General features: G+C 44.0%; 1 protein-coding gene across 2 annotated transcripts; it reads left to right on the forward strand.

Moving 5' to 3' along the window:
• Positions 1-6997: 6997 nt before the first annotated feature.
• Positions 6998-16790, forward strand: LOC113404987 (acidic mammalian chitinase-like). 2 transcript variants are annotated; one of them, XM_026655153.1, is made up of 11 exons: positions 6998-7010; positions 10580-10609; positions 11866-12067; positions 12587-12643; positions 12751-12916; positions 13517-13641; positions 14208-14331; positions 14468-14653; positions 15260-15379; positions 15477-15618; positions 16516-16790. In XM_026655153.1, exons 3-11 carry the CDS (start codon positions 11991-11993, stop codon positions 16788-16790), a joined length of 1272 nt encoding a protein of 423 aa, XP_026510938.1. In that variant the 5' UTR covers positions 6998-7010; positions 10580-10609; positions 11866-11990. The 2 variants fall into 2 exon arrangements, with proteins under 2 accessions (XP_026510938.1, XP_026510937.1); XM_026655152.1 differs by lacking the exon at positions 6998-7010 and adding an exon at positions 8821-8845.
• The last annotated feature ends 98 nt before the right edge of the window (positions 16791-16888 follow it).

Here is a 16888-nt window from a genome sequence, read left to right on the forward strand (position 1 = left end):
TTAGATAAAAATAATTTGAAACAATTGCCTACATCTTATTCATCTGCTCTTGAGTGAGTTCAGACCCAGCGTGTGAAATGGTCCTTTGTGGTTTTTTCCAGAGTCTCATGAAACTAAATCTAGATGACCTGGTGGAAATTCTTTATAATTTCATTTTACAAGTTGTTACAAAATGTTTCAGGGCACAGGGACTTGGGGGTCTCTATGCTATGCTTTGACAACACCATTTTCACTAGCACTGCTAGTGTTTCACGCTCCCAGTGTTTAAACTCGGCCAGAAAACAAAGACCAATGGTGCCATCTGTCTAATAGGGGGATGTTGGGAAACGTGTGGAGTGGGGGACAAGGAGTCAAACTCCAAATTCTTTGCTGGTGCAAATGGGCAAAACTTCACTGAAGTCAATAGAGATGCACTTATAATACCAGCTGAAAATTGGGCTCCTACAGTCCTGGTTCTGCTTCCAGCTCTGGCACTGATTTGCTGGGTGACATCGAGTAAGTCATATGACCTCTCTAACAGCTTTTTGGTGGCCTGTGTGAAATGAATTAGCAGGTGTCAGCCTAGTTCCTATCACAAAAGCACCATCTTAACTGGCACTTGTAAAGGATCGGGACATAAGTGGTCTGGTCTGGTCTGGTCTGGTCTGGTCTAGCAGTCACAGCTGGACTGGTGTCCACAAGTAGTCAAGGGTAGCCACAAGGCAGTAGGGGCAGGGATCAGAGTAATTACTAGAGCCAGGATCAACAGGTAAGGGCCAGGGTCAGAAACCAGAGGTGGTTACCATGCTCAAATCAGGAGGCAAGAGGCAGGGTCAGAGTCAGGCTGGGGTCAGAGACCAGAGATCAGAAAACAAGGTGAACTCTGAAGTCACAGCAAGCCCATGATCTGTATGGTTGCCCAAACATCTTCCTGGAGCACTGTGCAGGGTTAAATAATGTGCATGGGCCAATTAGAAGGCTGCAGAGTGCTGTCTCTCTCAACCCTTTGGGCGGGACTTCCTGAGGGACCTAATTCTACAGTGCTCCTTGTAGATAGCTCTATGTAGCCTCCTTGTGGCGATGTAGGAATATCAGCTGTCCTAGGCTCTAAAGACCCAGGTTCTAGTCCTGTGGATTTTTATGGCACCATCTGAAACATTGACTAGCCCAGGGTTGACTGGGCCATAATGAAGCTGGAAATAAGCTACAGGTGTTGAGCAGGTAAATCTTTGTTCATGTGGCATAGGAGTGAAGGGGCATGTCTTTCACAGATGCTGCAAATACATACACCCATTATGATCACAAGACATAAAAATGGACACAATGTACAGTGAAATACACACACAGCTGAGACTTGATCAGCAGGACACAGGAGGAATACAGGCTAAGTGACCAATAGGTATTGGAACAGACTCTTAAAACACCACTCCACCAGAAGAACCAAGTGCAGGGCAATCTCTTGTCATCGCAAAACACACCCCGACTCTAACATCAAACTGCCTGCAAGTATACACAGGACTTTGTGCAATAAGAGGAAAATACCTTAGTTCCCAACCTAAGAGAAAAGGAGTTGTTTTAAGTTATATATATGATGAGAGAGATTTTAAGAAAGCATAATATGCATCAATATTTAACATTCTATTATGGTGTTCATGTTTAATGTTGCTATCTCAAATGTGAGAAAAGGGCTATTTCCATAGCTTTCCAATAGGAATGTTATGGTAAGACTGTATGCTTATGTCTAGGAACTTAGAGAACTTTAAGAAAATGCTCAATGAGAAAAATAGTACACGTGGAGAAAGGAATAAAGCCTGAAAGTTGCACTGTCTTGGCTCTCTTTTTTTATGCTTGAACACTGAACATGGTGCCAAAAATGAGATGGCTCCTGCAGGTCCACGAAATCAGAGCCGTAGAATATTGTGTGTTGGGGGTCAAACAAAGAGAAAGTCATCATCATCCTCATGGCAGCATACCAGATTCCTGTCCCTGAGCACAGGAACAGAAAAGGAGATGTATTTAGCAATGGACTAGCCCAGTAGGGTAGTTAATACAAATGTTCTTTATACTAGGGTGACCAGACTGCAAATGTGAAAAATCGGGACAGGAGGTGGGGGGTAATAGGAGCCTATATAAGAAAAAGACCCAAAAATCAGGACTGTCCCTATAAAATCGGGACATCGGGTCATCCTACTTTATACTCACTTTAAGGCCCCTTTATACCGGCCATGTGGTGTCAAGTGGGCTTAGTGTCGATGAGAATCTGGCCCATCTAGCTTCCAATAAATCAAGCAAAAGTCACATCTCTCTACAATAAGTTTCTGTGTTACAAACATGAAACACGCCTATTTCAACACCACCTTCAAATGCATCCGTTGGCTTTTCATTCTGACCTTTTCAAGTCTGAAAAACAATATTCCCTATCACGTCGTCTCCTTCATAGAACAAAGCCACTGCTATGCAGATTGAGCTTTACATTTCTCTGCATTTACCTTCCCACAACGTCCAGACTAATCTCAGTAACAAGGGCAGGTAGAACAAAGGATTTATATAAAGAAACAGACTTTATATGCTAAGGTTACTGGTATTTTCCCAATTTTTGTTTCTGAATCGCTTTTGTTATCGCACTACTTGAAAAGCATGTTGGAAAAAATTTCGCAGGCTGCTCTGTTCTCTTACCTCCGTTACATAAAAATAACTTCATCTTATGAATGTGCTTTTGAGTGAGTTCAGAATCGCGTGTGATATGGGATGGTTTGAAAATTCCTTTGTGTTTTTTCCCCTGGGGTCTCAAACTAAGTCTAGGTGACCCGGTGAAAATTCTCTGTCACTTCATTTTATTACAAAACACTGCATAGTACAGGGTTGAGAGTGTCTATGCTGTGTTTTTACACCACTATTTTCACTAATATTGCTTGTGTTTCATGTTCCAGTGTCTGAGCTTGGACATTGGTGGCTATTGGGCAAGGAGGCATTATGCACATGGCTACTGCAGTCACCACAAGGAGTTGGTGACCAGTTATCCCATCCTGAAATACCCCAGTGTGAATGAAGAGGCAACCATATAATGTGAGGCCAGTGAGATGAGGCTTGGAACATCACACATATAAAAGGGACAGCTGGTAGTTCTGTGTCATGATACTGACGTATCACCAACTGAGCAGAGATGTGCTTAAATTGAAAAGCAATGTATTGCAATAGTGTTTTCGTGTCAAGAGTTTGACCAGTATGTTCAAGGATAGGAAACCATTCAAGTAGAAAACGACCATAAACCACTGGAGAGCATTTAAAAAAAATCATTTCTAGTGGCCTTAAAATGCCTTCACCTCTGCTACTGAAAATACATGTAAATTGTAGCATTGCAAGCCACAGGGACTTAGATGTTTATAGCTAGCTTCTTATCCAGAGCAAGCCTTGGAGCATGAAAATATGGTCACTGAACAAGAATGTGAAATCCTCAATCTGATAGCAGTACAAAAATCATGGAAAGACACAGAAAGCGTTGACCAAGCAAGGCGTGTGTTAGTTTCAAGGCGGCAAACAAACTTTACAAGACTTGGCAGTACTCATGTCCGCTGTTCTGTCAGGATGGCCAGACACCAGGAGAGAAGCGCCACCTACCACCCAAGAATGCTAGCGCTAAGGAGCTGGGCTGAGCATCCAAGATAGCATCATAATGCCCAGATTTTTGAGACCAAAAACTCTCTCAAGAATCCAGAGCCACTCTGAAACAGCCGCCTGTATCTGGGATGCCAAAGACATCATGTGCCAGCCAAACATGACGAAGGATATCTGACACTTGGAGAGCAGTTGTGATACATCTGGGGAAACGCAGGCCAAGCACCAAAAAGGGACCATTAAAATACACTGCATCCCCCACAGACCTTGGAGCAAAGTAGGACTAGACCTTTTCACTGCAAACTCAGAGCAAACTAGGGAAAGCGGTCTAGATGAAATTACTATAAGGTGGGTGCAAAACTGGTCCATACTCACAGAGTAGTTATCACTGACTCGCTGGCAAACTGGGAGGGTGTATCTATTGGGATCCTGCAGAGGTCAGTCCTGGATCCAGTACTATTCTATATTTTCATAAATGACTTGGATAATGGAGCAAAGAGTGTGCTTGTAAAATTTGTGAATGACCCCAAGCTGAGAGGGAGTGGCAAACACTTTAGAGGACAGGATAAGAATTCAAAACTACCTTGACAAATTGGAGAGTTGGTCTGATATCAATATGATGAAATTCAATAAAGACAAATGCAACGTTCTACACTTAGGAAGGACAAATCAAATGCACAAATACAAAGTGGGGAATAATTGGCTAGGTGCTAGCACTGCTGGAAAGGATCTGGGGGTTATAAATTACAAACTGAATATGAGTCAGCAATGTGATGCAGTTGTAAAAAGACTAATATCATTCTGGGGTGTATTAACAGGCGTGTCGTAGGTAAGACATGGGAAGTAATTGTAATTCACACTGGTGAGGCCTCAGCTAGGCTATTGTGTCCTGTTTGGGGCACCACACCTTAAGAAAGATGTGGACAGAATCTGAAAGAGTCCAGAGGTCAGCAACCCAAATGATAAAAAAAAAAACAGGTTAAAAAACCTGACTAATGAGGAAAGGGTAAATATACTGGGCATGTTTAGTCTTGAGAAAAGAAGACTGAGGGGGGATCTGATAGTGAAATAAAGTAAGGGCTGTTATAAAGAGGACAGCAATCAATTGTTCTCCATGTACGCTGAAGGTAGGACTAGTAGTAAAATTGGCACAATCTTCAGCAAGGAAGACTGAAGATAGATATTAGGAAAATCTTTCTATTATAAGGATAGTTTAGTACTGGAATAGGCTTCCAAGGGAGGGTTTGGAATTCCCAACATTGGAGGTTTTTAAAAACAGGTTGGACAAACTTGTCAGGGATGGTCTATGTTCACTTGGTCCTTCCCCCGTGCAGAGGGCTGGACTAGATGACTTAGAGGTTCCTTCCAGCCCTACTTGATGCCCAAGGTATGGCAGAAAACTAGGGCAATAGCTATATCAAAAACTAGGAAAGGACCATTCCCTCCCAGCTAACTCCTGGCAGATATAAATTCTGAGCTGTGCTTACAAACTTCTCGAGAGACTAATTCTGCAATGAATCTTTCCCACAGCAGAGCAGACTCTGGGTGATGACCAGGCAAGATTTAGACCTAATAGGAACACTTGTGACCAAGTTCTTGCTCTTGCCACCTGTATAGAAAACAGCTTCCCGCAAAAGGAAAAGACAAGGCTGTGTTTTTTTATTTGCCCACCACCTATGATACCGCCTGGCACACTGGCTTGCTGGTCAAGATGTCATAGTTGGGTTGTTACAGTTACAAAAATGATGCTTCAAAAACAGACAATTCCAAGAGATGCTCGATAATAAATTGAGTACACGGAGGATCCAGAAGAAGGGACTCCCTCCGGAATCTGTTCTTGCCCCAACTTTTTTCAACATATTGACGAATGAGGGGCCCTCAACAATCTCAAGGCCATTCAAGTATGCAGAAGACAGCTGCCTAGCTTCAAGAGACAGAGCCTTCAAAAAGATTGAAGACAACCTGAACTAAGACATAGCAGCCATCAGTGGCTGTTGTAAGAAGCAGAGACTTAAGCCCAGTGTGTCAAAGACAGTGTTGTCATGCTTCCATCTGAGTCATGCCAATGCTTCATGAGAATTCAACATCTTAGAGAACGACTGGTCTATGATCCAAAGCCAGTATATTTAGGAGTAATCTAGCTCATACACTTAACAAAGAACACTTCACCAAGGTAGCTCAGAAGATTAAGAGCAGAAATGGCCTCTTAAATAAACTTGTGCACTCAACTTGGGGAGCTGATGTGCAAACATTGCACAACTTGGCGCTTCCTTTTGGGTGCTCATCTCGGGTTGGTTTATCAGGAGGACTTCCTAGACTCCACACTGCTGACCCCAATGCTGTTGAAGGGCTAAAATGTGTGTGATGTCTACTTATGGCCTTCTGAAACATTTTTCACCTTTATTGGATCACTTGTGCATTCACAAAATAAAAAATAGCCTCTTTTTTCATTCTTGAACGCTACCCTGTCACTGCTGAAGATGCTCCGTCCAGTACAGCTCTGAGGCATCCTGGTGGATCATGTGGTTAAATCTTGCCCTGCTGCTTCCCATGTCCTGGTCTGTGGACCAATACGGGACTTCAGTCTCCAGGCCTGCCAATTGGTCTCCATTCCTCCAGCAAGAAATTGATCATTTAAAGAAATATTTTCAAGGATTTTTTTAATGTTTTTTTAATGTCTGCAATAGAGGGCCTGATTCTGCTGACGTTTATACCAGTTTGACACCAGGGTAGCTCTGTTTACATCAATGAAGTCATTGTTGCCCTTTTTTTGACCCAAGTGGCTAATCAGATTTCCGGGCCATGGGGATGTTCCCACTGGAAGTCTGGTAATCTCTTTGATGCAATCTTATTTTTTAACAAGGTGTCATGGGGGCCTCTACTTACCGCTTGTCAGCACCTCCTCCTGGCCACTCTGGGGATTAGCTCTTTCTGCCTGATGCCCTCTCCTTGTAGTTCCTCAGCCCGTCGTCTCGCTTTCTCGGTCTGCGGGCTCTCTCTTGGTCCTCAGGAGCTGCAGCATCTCAACTTCATGGCTTAGCCCTCTGGTCAAGTCACAAGATTCCTCCCCTTCCAGAGTAACATCAACATCTTCCTCGCCATCCCAGGCAGTCCTTAAGCCCACTGCCCTGGCCGGGCCACTCCCTTAGCAGCTAGAAAGCATGGCCCCAGACAGCCTCCAAGTTCACTGGCCACCTTGTGCCACTCACTCAGTGGCTGGTAGGGAACCCAGGCCCATCCTCTACTTAGGGTTCCAGTCCAGAGCCCTATCTCCAGCAGCGAAGGTCTGGGCAACCACAAACCTTCCTGCACCTCCCCTGGAGTACTTCTAACCTTGCTTACTCCAGGCTCTCATTCTCCACCATTCTAGCCAATCCCCTTTCCTCTGGGTCTGCTAGACAAACCCCTCCTTTTGGGTCCAAATCCCTTTCTCTCCTTTGTTGTAGGAAAAGTGATTGCAGCTCCTTTCCTCCTACCAGCTCCCTGCTTTCACAGCAGCCCCCCGTGTGCCTGCATAGATGAGCTTCAATTAATTAGGGCTCAACTCTCAGCCTAAATGTCCCCGAGCTTGCAGCCTAATAGGTTAATTGGCCCCTCTGGCCTACGTTAACCCCTTCATGGTGAGTGTGGGGAGCACACACCCCCCCACACACAAGGAATGGACAAAGTCCTGCTTCTCCGTGTGCAGGAGGAACCACGAACAAAAGGAGCAATTTCTGAGCTCACAGGCTCAAGCCTCTTTAGCCAACAGACCCCAAAGTGTTCTCTCTAGCTTTTTCTAGGGTCACATTGGGAAAGATCTATGGCATGGCTGCTGCTGGCCTGGGTCAGCTGACACAGGCTGGCAGGGCTTGGGCGGTGGGGCTAGAAATAGCTGTGTGGATGTTCAGGCTCAGGCTGGTGCCTGAACGCTTGTGACTCTCCACCTGAGTCGGGCCAGCTGCGGGTTTATTATCCCAGTGTAGACATACCCACTGTGCTCACGAGCTACTGCTTGGCTTTCTTGCTTTTTGCCTCTTTCTGTTCTTGTATGCAGTGTAGTTGTAGCCGTGTGGGTCCCAGGATATTAGACAGACACAGTGGGTGAGGTAATATCTTTTACTCAACCAACTTCTGTTGGTGAGAGAGACAAGCTTTCGAACCACACGGAGCTCTCCCTCAGCTCTGGGACCTGAAGAATCATGGACTGAACAGAGGCACTGGATTTACAGCTTATTACAACAGTCTGTAACTCACTAACCCCCTCTTGACTGCAGAGGTGTTAACAGGCCACTCTACCTTGATGATCCCTTAGAATATGGGCTAACTAGGTATGCTCAACAATCTGTTCCACCTTGCATTTAGCTGTGACCCTCGGGGTACCTTTCCCAGACCTAACAAAGAGCTCTGTCTCTCTCACCAACAGAAGCTGGTCCAATAAAAGATATTACCCCTCACCCACCTTGTCTCTCTCTCTTCTTGTCTGTTCTCAGTTTCTGTGTGTTCTCGCACACCTCCCACACACTCAGTCCTGCTGACAACGGCTGACCTACGTGGAGATAGCTTCTGGGCCTTGTTTTAGCTGTGCCCGCCCCCAAAGCTTTCTTACAACTATCTTAAATGAATGGCGCAATCACACATCAGTTTGAGCGAGGTTATAACTCAATCCACAACAAAGTGTCACCCAGCTCATAACATTATTCTTGTCTTAAATTGATATAACTGAGAGCAGAACCAGACCCTAAGTGCCTTTAGTTGGCAAAAATGGTTCAAGTGAGCTGGTTAACTAAATTGGGTATAAAAATCCTACACCTTCTTGATTCCAGCCAGACTAGAACCAAGACTAGAAAATCCTTGGATATGCAGATTATATAACATGATATCTACTACCTGCGCACAGTGTGGTTGTACAGTAACTATTTAGTACTGTGTAATCTTTTATATAATCTAAAATTAATCAGTAGAACAAGCATTCCCAACAACTGTAACACAGTAATCTATTTTCTACCGGGGTCCAGCAGCTCTGTAAAATATAAAGACTGATAACACTATTTTCTTAGACTCAGATTCTCAAACGGGTCCATTGTACCGCAGATATTGGTTTCCATTTTAGAATGTGTTGCATGCGGCTAATCATCAAGTGCCACAACCTTCCCCTGACTTTGGTGATAGTAGGATCACACGGCCCAGAGGGAAGCATGACATAAAAGCCAGAGAGAGGCAAGGCTGGATCAGTACAGAGGCAAGATGGCCAAGTTGATGCTTCTTACCGGTAAGTCCAGCTCTGTAACTTCTCTTGTAGTGGCAGGTACATGGGGCAGCTAACCACTCCCACCGCTCATTATAGAGCTAGCGCTGTTTTTAGTGTGCTCGCTCTATCCAAGTGAACACGAGCGTGTCTCCTGCAGCTGAGAATCGCACTCACAGCTCAAAGTGTAGACACACCCAAAATGACCTGAGATGCAAAGAGAGACAAGGTGAGTGAGGTAATATCTTTTATTGGATCAGCTGCTGTTAGAGAGAGAGAAAAGCTTTCCTTTCCTAGTCCTGAAGAAGAGCAACGTGTAAGCTCGAAAGCTTGGCTCTCTCACCAACGGCAGTTGGTCCAATAAAAGATATTACTTCACCCACCTTGTCTCTCTAATACAGCTACAACAACACTGCATACTGAGACGCGAAGGACAACAATTTGACAGGGTTTTGAGAGAGAGGGCTCGGGTGTCTTTCCTGCAAAGTTAAAGGGGTGGGGGGGATGGAGTAACCGTAGGTGCCTAGCTAGCGGAGTGCCTGTGAAATGATTCATTTAATACTGCTGGGATTTTACTGTATTATTATGTGAGTAGTATATTGACCTCCCGCTAAATGACCAGGAGATTGGTGGATGAGACAATGAGCATGATGTCATTGGAAGCACCTTAGCCGGAAGTCCTGCCTCACCTTGATGTCACAGGCAGTGACAATGCACTGGAAATGATGGTGTCACCTGCCATGACGTTATGGCCTAAGCCTTTGCCTTTCTGCAGTCTGCCTCTTTTGACACCTGACTAGGGTGACCAGGCATCCCGATATTAGGGGGTTTGTCTTATCTACCTATACCCCCACCCTTCCGGAAAAAAAAAGTGTCCCGATTTTTCACACTGGCTATCTGGTCATCCCTGTCCCCCAACTAGAAGGCCTACCTGACCTGGGGAGGGAAACTCACATGATTTGATGTATGGCCCAGAACCCCTGTATCAGGAATGATAAGTAGCATCACCCCTAGAATTTAAAAACAAGTGCAGCAAAAATTCTGAGCAAAGCTAAAATGTGAAAAGAGAGAGAGAGAGAGATGTTTTAAAAGACTTACAAAGAGACTAGTTAAAGGAAAATGGAAGTTTGTAAATATAAATGTTAACTAAAAACACAGCAAGATGTTTTCCCACATGCATAATTGGAGAGAAAACTGTCTATTGCAAGGGACAAAGAGGGAGGTAGTGTTTCCTAGTGGATAGAGCACCAGCACGGCATTCACGAGACCTGGGTTCCATTCGTAGCCCTGCCATGGCCTGCTGCGTGACCTTGAGCAAGTCACCTCCTCGTTCTGTGCTCTTATACTGACCACCTTTGTAAAGCCCTTTGAGCTCTACGGACGAAAAGTGCTTTATAAGAGCTAGGTATTAATAATAATGATACCTTATAATAATCTGTGATATGAGTTCTATATATTTATTAAACACTTGCTGTTAGAAAGCAAACATTAGAAAGCAAAAATAAACACACTTCTTGATATTCCCATTGTTTTTATATGCATTCCCAGTGTTGTTTACACAGCTGCTGAAATGTAAAATACACTTCAAAGACTCAAAAGTTGTCAATGACCCAAAACGAGTTGCTTTCTTTACTACTCGCATTCTTTAAAATGCACAGTAATGGGACACAGGAGATATTTTAGGTGCAGCCCTGATACCAGTCAAGTAGTTGCATATTCCCAGGTTTAATGTTGTAATTATTCTCTTTTTCTTTAAAGGTTTGGCACTCCTGCTGAATGCACAGATAGGTATGCGGTTTTTTTTTATACTGAAAACATATTATGATTTTTGTTTCCCCTTTGGGAAAGGAGGATATTTTAATATATTCTGTATTCTTTTAGTTTACTCTTTTATGTGCCTTAAAGTAGATAGATAGATAGATAGATAGATAGATAGATTTGTATGCCCTTTCTATCTATTTAAGTTAATGTATTTAACTTATTAAAGCATTATGTAAGGCTCATACTAGAACCTGGTTGGTAGTCAGCTTTTAATAAAACACTAGAGTACTGAGTAGCTTTCTTTCTAAGGCAGATTAAGAAAAGGTATAAAAGAAACAGGTACCATTGACAAACTAAGGGGGCTTCCTCAAATCTCTGCAGGCTTCAGTAGTGTCCCATCAGGAATGAATGTGGCCTATGTTGTAGAACAAGAAGAGGAATCCACCATTTCAATCAGGGGTCGGCAACCTTTCAGAAGTGGTGTGCCGAGTCTTCATTTAATCACTCTAATTTAAGGTTTCACATGCCAGTAATACATTTTAACGTTTTTAGAAGGTCTCTTTCTATAAGTCTATAATATATAACTAAACTATTGTTGTATGGAAAGTAAATAAGGTTTTTAAAATGTTTAAGAAGCTTCATTTAAAATTAAATTAAAACGCAGAGCCCCCCGGACCGGTGGCCAGGACCCGGGCAGTGTGAGTGCCACTGAAAATCAGCTCGTGTGCCACCTTGGGCACACGTGCCATAGGTTGCCTACCCCTGATTTAAAAAAAAAATAAAGAAAGTTGGCATTTTGCTAAGCCACTCAGCAGTAGCCTCATAGAAACAAGGTCATTTCCAAATCCCAAACCAACACTCTTAATTTCTGACAAGCTCCTAGCTTGAAGGGTTTAATGAAAGAAAAGTAGAAGGAAGATGAAATCAAAACTTTCTCAGAGAGCCGATTCTCGTGTAAGGTTGAACACCCTAGGTTAGCCTGAGTGACTTCTTAGATCACAAGGAAATTTTCCATCAGTCAATTTAGATAATCTGCAGCTAGGACTGTCTATCTTTATTTACTACATTCTTAAAACAACTTACCCCAGTGGCACTGTCTCTGAGTACAATGTAAAATGATCATGGAAGATTTGCAACATACACTAAGGCCCAATTGGTACCTTCTGTCTAGTATAGTGAAGAAGAACGCACTACAATTTTTTACAGGGTTGAGTTTTCTCATATTATTTTGTTCTGCTCTTCGTGGCAAACTCCCCTATGACATCTCCCCCTCTTCTCTTCAGGCTCTGCTTATCTGCTGACATGTTATTTCACCAACTGGGGCCAATATAGACCAGGCCTTGGGAAGTTCAAACCTGACAACATTGACCCATGCCTGTGTACTCACCTGATCTATGCCTTCGCTGGAATGTCCAACAATCAGATCACCACCATTGAATGGAATGATGTGACACTCTACAAATCCTTCAATGGCTTGAAAAACCAGTAGGTATCTAGAATAAAGAGAAATCCCTTGTCTTGCTTCTTAGGGGCAAGTAAGTCACAGGCCAGCTCTACAGTGGACAGCAATAATACCCACCCACAGATGTCCAGTGAAGTTCATGTAGCAACCTCCCTGTTCCAAAATGGTCCAAGTCTAGAGGACCATAGGCAACAAATCGCTCTCCACATAGACAGAGAGAGCAGCTTGATCACGTGCAGATCAATGACATTTCTAGCTCAGGCGCTGGTTGAGAGAATACAACGAAAAGAAGCAGGCAGCAAAGATGAGAGTACATGTCAGCTCACAAGTATTGAGCCACTGTGGATTTAAGGGTGGGCCTAAATCTAGTCTTGGTTTAGTCATGTAACAAGGGAATACAGCTTAAGGCGGCAAATAGGTCACTCATTATTAAGAGTAGCAAGAGGGCAATCGTTTAAATTGGCCTTTCCTTTATGACTAGAAATAGGCTTAAATATTTTTACCTGTTGTGAAACTTTTTTTTTTAATCCCTTCCTTTGCAGGAACGGACAACTGAAGACTCTCCTGGCTATCGGGGGCTGGAATTTCGGAACAGCACCGTAAGTCCAACCCATCCACTTCCTGTGGCTGCATCCTGGTATTGCAAAGCTAGATGGAAACAATCAACTGCTTCTTCCACTGACTCTTTTCTCCTCTGCTTCCCTAGATTTAGTGCAATGGTTTCCACACCTCAAAACCGCCAGACCTTCATCAACTCTGTCATCACATTCCTGCGCCAGTATGAATTTGACGGACTGGACTTTGACTGGGAATACCCTGGCTCCAGAGGCAGCACAGCTCAGGACAAGGCTCTCTTCACCGTCCTGGTCCAGGTAAGGTGGAAATCAGATATTAGCTAATGAGAAGCCAGAAGGAAATTCATGTGGAATGACATTCAGGGTAAGGCACAGCAGATCAGAATCTCAGTGAACCAGATTCTGTGTTAATTCAGAAGAAACTTTGGATGAGTTAGATTTATTGATTTAAGACAAGGAACACATCTGCTTTTCATGAGGGAGACCACTGAGACAATCTCATTGCAGCACGCTCCACTACAATACAAATAACATATCCTCACCTGATGTTTCCATTAGCGGACTATCTGGTCCTTAGTGTAAGAGACTCCAACCAAAATAGCTGAAAGCATCGAGAGTCACAATTTCAGTATATTTGACAGTAACAAGGTTCCTTCACCTAACGTATTAAAAGTTCCTAAGAGCAGACAAATGACTTTAATTCCATCCCCAATATCACAGTATGAAACAGGCGTTCCTTTGGTTGCACTGGATGGGAGGGTCTCAAGAACACAAACTGGAGACAGAAAGGGGGTTGGAGGCTGTTTGAGCACTTCTCTGTTCAGAACTTTGAAGGCCATGAGGACTCAGCCTTGGTGGTGGTAGGGAGTCATTAACCTTTTCCTTGCCATCTCCTAGGAAATGCTGGAAGCCTTCGAGCAGGAAGCCAAGCAGATTAACAAACCCAGGCTCCTGGTCACCGCTGCTGTGGCTGCAGGGCTCTCTAACATTGAGTCAGGCTACCAGATTCCTCAGCTCGGCCAGTGAGTACCACACTCTCAGATGGCTGGGTTGTCTCCTTTTTAAATCTTCTTTTAACATCTGATAAAGGCAAATACCCATCCTATGGCTGCTCCCAAGCAGGGGGAGGTAGGTCAGAACTTGGCCTCTATCTTAGTCATTACCAACACTTGGATACTGTTATGGGGACAGTTCCACTTCAGAAGATAAATTGACATCCTAGACATCGGCACAAGGATCTGATGTTCAGCTGTTGAATAGCAGGGCAAGTCATTGGGTCACCCCTGTTTTGGTATGTGCACTGAGCCTATGAAGGGTTTCCTCAGAGCACACAACTGCACCTACCATCTAGTTCTAAGCACTCATTGGCACTATGGGTTAAATCCTCATCCCATCCTAAGGGCGCACAAGACCCAAAGAGGAGTAGAACCACTGTGCAGGAGAAGAGGGGTAGGCTGTGGAGAAGCCATGCATGCAGGAAGTGGGAGCATGACCAGTGGCACCACTGTGGAGCCAGCACTAACAGGTCAATGAACCATTCCATGGGTTAAAAAGGATTGGAGATAAATGTATGTAATGATCCCCACAGGTATCTGGACTACTTCCATGTGATGACCTATGACTTCCATGGCTCCTGGGAAGGATACACTGGAGAGAACAGCCCTCTCTACAAAGGCTCGGCTGACACCGGTAGCAATGTCTACTTCAATGTTGTAAGTATATCTTGAAAGCTTAGGGCCAGGGTCCTTTCGGTCTGTAATGACATCAGCCTTTACAATTGCAGAGATGTAGGAATTAACATTGCAGTCTGCAATTCCTTGGAGAGACTAACTCGTCTGTTGTCTGTAGGACTATGCCATGAATTACTGGAAGGACAACGGTGCTCCAGCTGAGAAGCTCATTGTTGGATTCCCAACCTACGGACACACCTTCATCCTGAGCAACCCATCCAACACTGCTGTCGGTGCTCCAACCTCAGGACCAGGGCCTGCTGGACCTTACACAAGACAATCTGGGTTCTGGGCTTACTATGAGGCATGTGTGCTCGCTCATCTCACACAACTATTAAATCACTAATACTCACGGAGAACTGTTAGCCAGTGAGTCATAGACTGAAATGAATTCTAACAAAAGATCCCACTGACTAATTGCAACTAGCTAACTAATTCATAAAAAATTACAGTTTGTTCATGGACAAAGAGAAGAGAAACAAGGATCTAGATTCACAGAATACCTTATTTTTAGTGATTTATTCGGCCTGATTTAAAAATAGACTATATTACTCTAGCTAATTTCAGCTGAATGTGTCAGAAACAGAATAAAATGCTTCTTCATCCTTGCACACCATAAATGCCTTATTAGACACAATGGGTAAATTAACTGATTATTAATTACTGAGTCCACAAGGTAAAGCAATCAGGGAGCCCACTCTAATTCTTTTCCCTGCAGTGTGTCTAATTCTTCCACATCACCTCTTGGCGTTATTTAAATTAATTTAAATGACGCTGATTAAGGAGTACAAATCCTTAGAGACAATACTTATGGTCATAATTAATGAGTAAGTCAAAGAAATTGTCACACTTTGGACTTGTTCTTTTTTTATGGGACACTTGTTAAAATTCTCACTTCCACCTTGCTTAGATCTGCACTTTCCTGAAGAATGGAGCCACCCAGGCTTGGGATACTCCTCAGGATGTCCCCTATGCCTACAAGGGCAACGAGTGGCTTGGATATGACAACATCAAGAGCTTCAACATCAAGGTATGGTGAGACATTCTGGTGTAACTAGTGCCAGGCGAGGCTTCCATTCAGCATTAGCATCTGGGCTGATTTTAGCTTCTTTCCTGGCACTTAACAGGCTCAGTGGCTGATGAAGAATAACTTTGGAGGCGCTATGGTTTGGTCTCTGGATCTGGATGACTTCACTGGCACGTTCTGCAACCAGGGCAAATTCCCCCTGATCAACACGCTGAAGACCGCTCTTGGACTGCAGAGCACTAGTGAGTGACTCCAGCAGGATGGGCTCCCAGAATTAACTCCCTGGTCACACATAGAGATGAAAATCTGAATGCTAGCAGGGGTGTATAATATTGCTTTCAGCCTGATTCAATGCACCCCCTGAATAGCCACTCTCTCAAGAGTAATAAGATATAGACAAAAACAACAAGGAGTCCAGTGGCACCTTAAAGACTAACAGATTTATTTGGGCATACGCTTTTGTGGGTAAAAAACCTCACTTCTTCAGATGCATCCACAACTCCTTATTTTAGAACATTTCTACCCTTTCCCCTTTGCGGGAATGCCATAGAGTTAGGTGCAAAGTCAGATGGTAAAGTGACACAGGGGACTAACTCTACGGCTTTTCATCTCCCTGAGACTTAGTTCAATCCACGTCATGATTAATGATCTGAAAACATGGCTTTCAGTCTTCTGAGGTGTGGTCACAGGGCAAAAACAGTTCACAGTTCAGTACGATTGATAGTATCTGCCCACGATTAGACAGGGGCTGGAACAGCAGGATTGAGACTGAGCTCTACTAACAGAGCTGTGGGGAGGACGTAGGAGTGGTGAAGACGGGGCTGCTGCAGATCAGGAGTGAATACACCTAAACTTTGGGATCCTTTGGGAAGCTGAAACTGGATCCAAATCTGAATGTAATGGTTTAGTTTCCTGTTTATAATGAAGCAATCAGAAGCCCAGATCTGATTTTAGCCCAACTTCAGCAAATATGAATTCAGGAACTAAAAAATGTGTTTCTTGGGACTCCTTCACTGCTGAAATGGTGGGGGCCATGAAAACGGGTGGGTAGATAGATAGCTCATCCTGAATGAAGTGCAAACCTGGCCCATTTCCTGGTAGAATCATCATGGAATCGTCATGATCTGCTTTTATTTCAGGCTGCACCGCCCCTGCTCAGCCCATTGCTCCAATCACAGAAGCTCCCAGTAGCGGAAGTGGAAGCGGGAGTGGAGGTTCCGGTAGCAACCCCAGCAGTGGTTCAGGCGGCAGCTCTGGTGGCACTGGCTTCTGTGCTAGCAAGGCCAGTGGCCTCTACCCAGATCCCTCTAACAGTAACAGCTTCTACCACTGCGTGAATGGGAAAACCTACCTGCAAAATTGCCAGGCTGGCCTGGTCTTCGACTCCAGCTGCTCCTGCTGCAACTGGGCATGAACCAATCAGGTTATGATAACTAATTAACCCTCCTGGAATCTGACCAAAATTCCACAAATTCATTATGATGAAATAAAGCATTCAGCAAAAACAATAGC

Source organism: Terrapene carolina, unplaced genomic scaffold (assembly GCF_002925995.2).
Source record: "Terrapene carolina triunguis isolate 2854851 unplaced genomic scaffold, T_m_triunguis-2.0 Scaffold198, whole genome shotgun sequence".
Classification (NCBI taxonomy): domain Eukaryota; kingdom Metazoa; phylum Chordata; order Testudines; family Emydidae; genus Terrapene; species Terrapene triunguis.

What these genes read in the sequence shown, in the direction of transcription:
- LOC113404987 (XM_026655152.1), top strand. Translation starts at nt 8,821, where the DNA reads ATGGCCAAGTTGATGCTTCTTACCG. An exon ending in TCTTCACCGTCCTGGTCCAG is followed by an intron (nt 12,917 to 13,516) that starts GTAAGGTGGAAA and finishes GCCATCTCCTAG; the next exon opens with GAAATGCTGGAAGCCTTCGA. An exon ending in TCAAGAGCTTCAACATCAAG is followed by an intron (nt 15,380 to 15,476) that starts GTATGGTGAGAC and finishes GGCACTTAACAG; the next exon opens with GCTCAGTGGCTGATGAAGAA.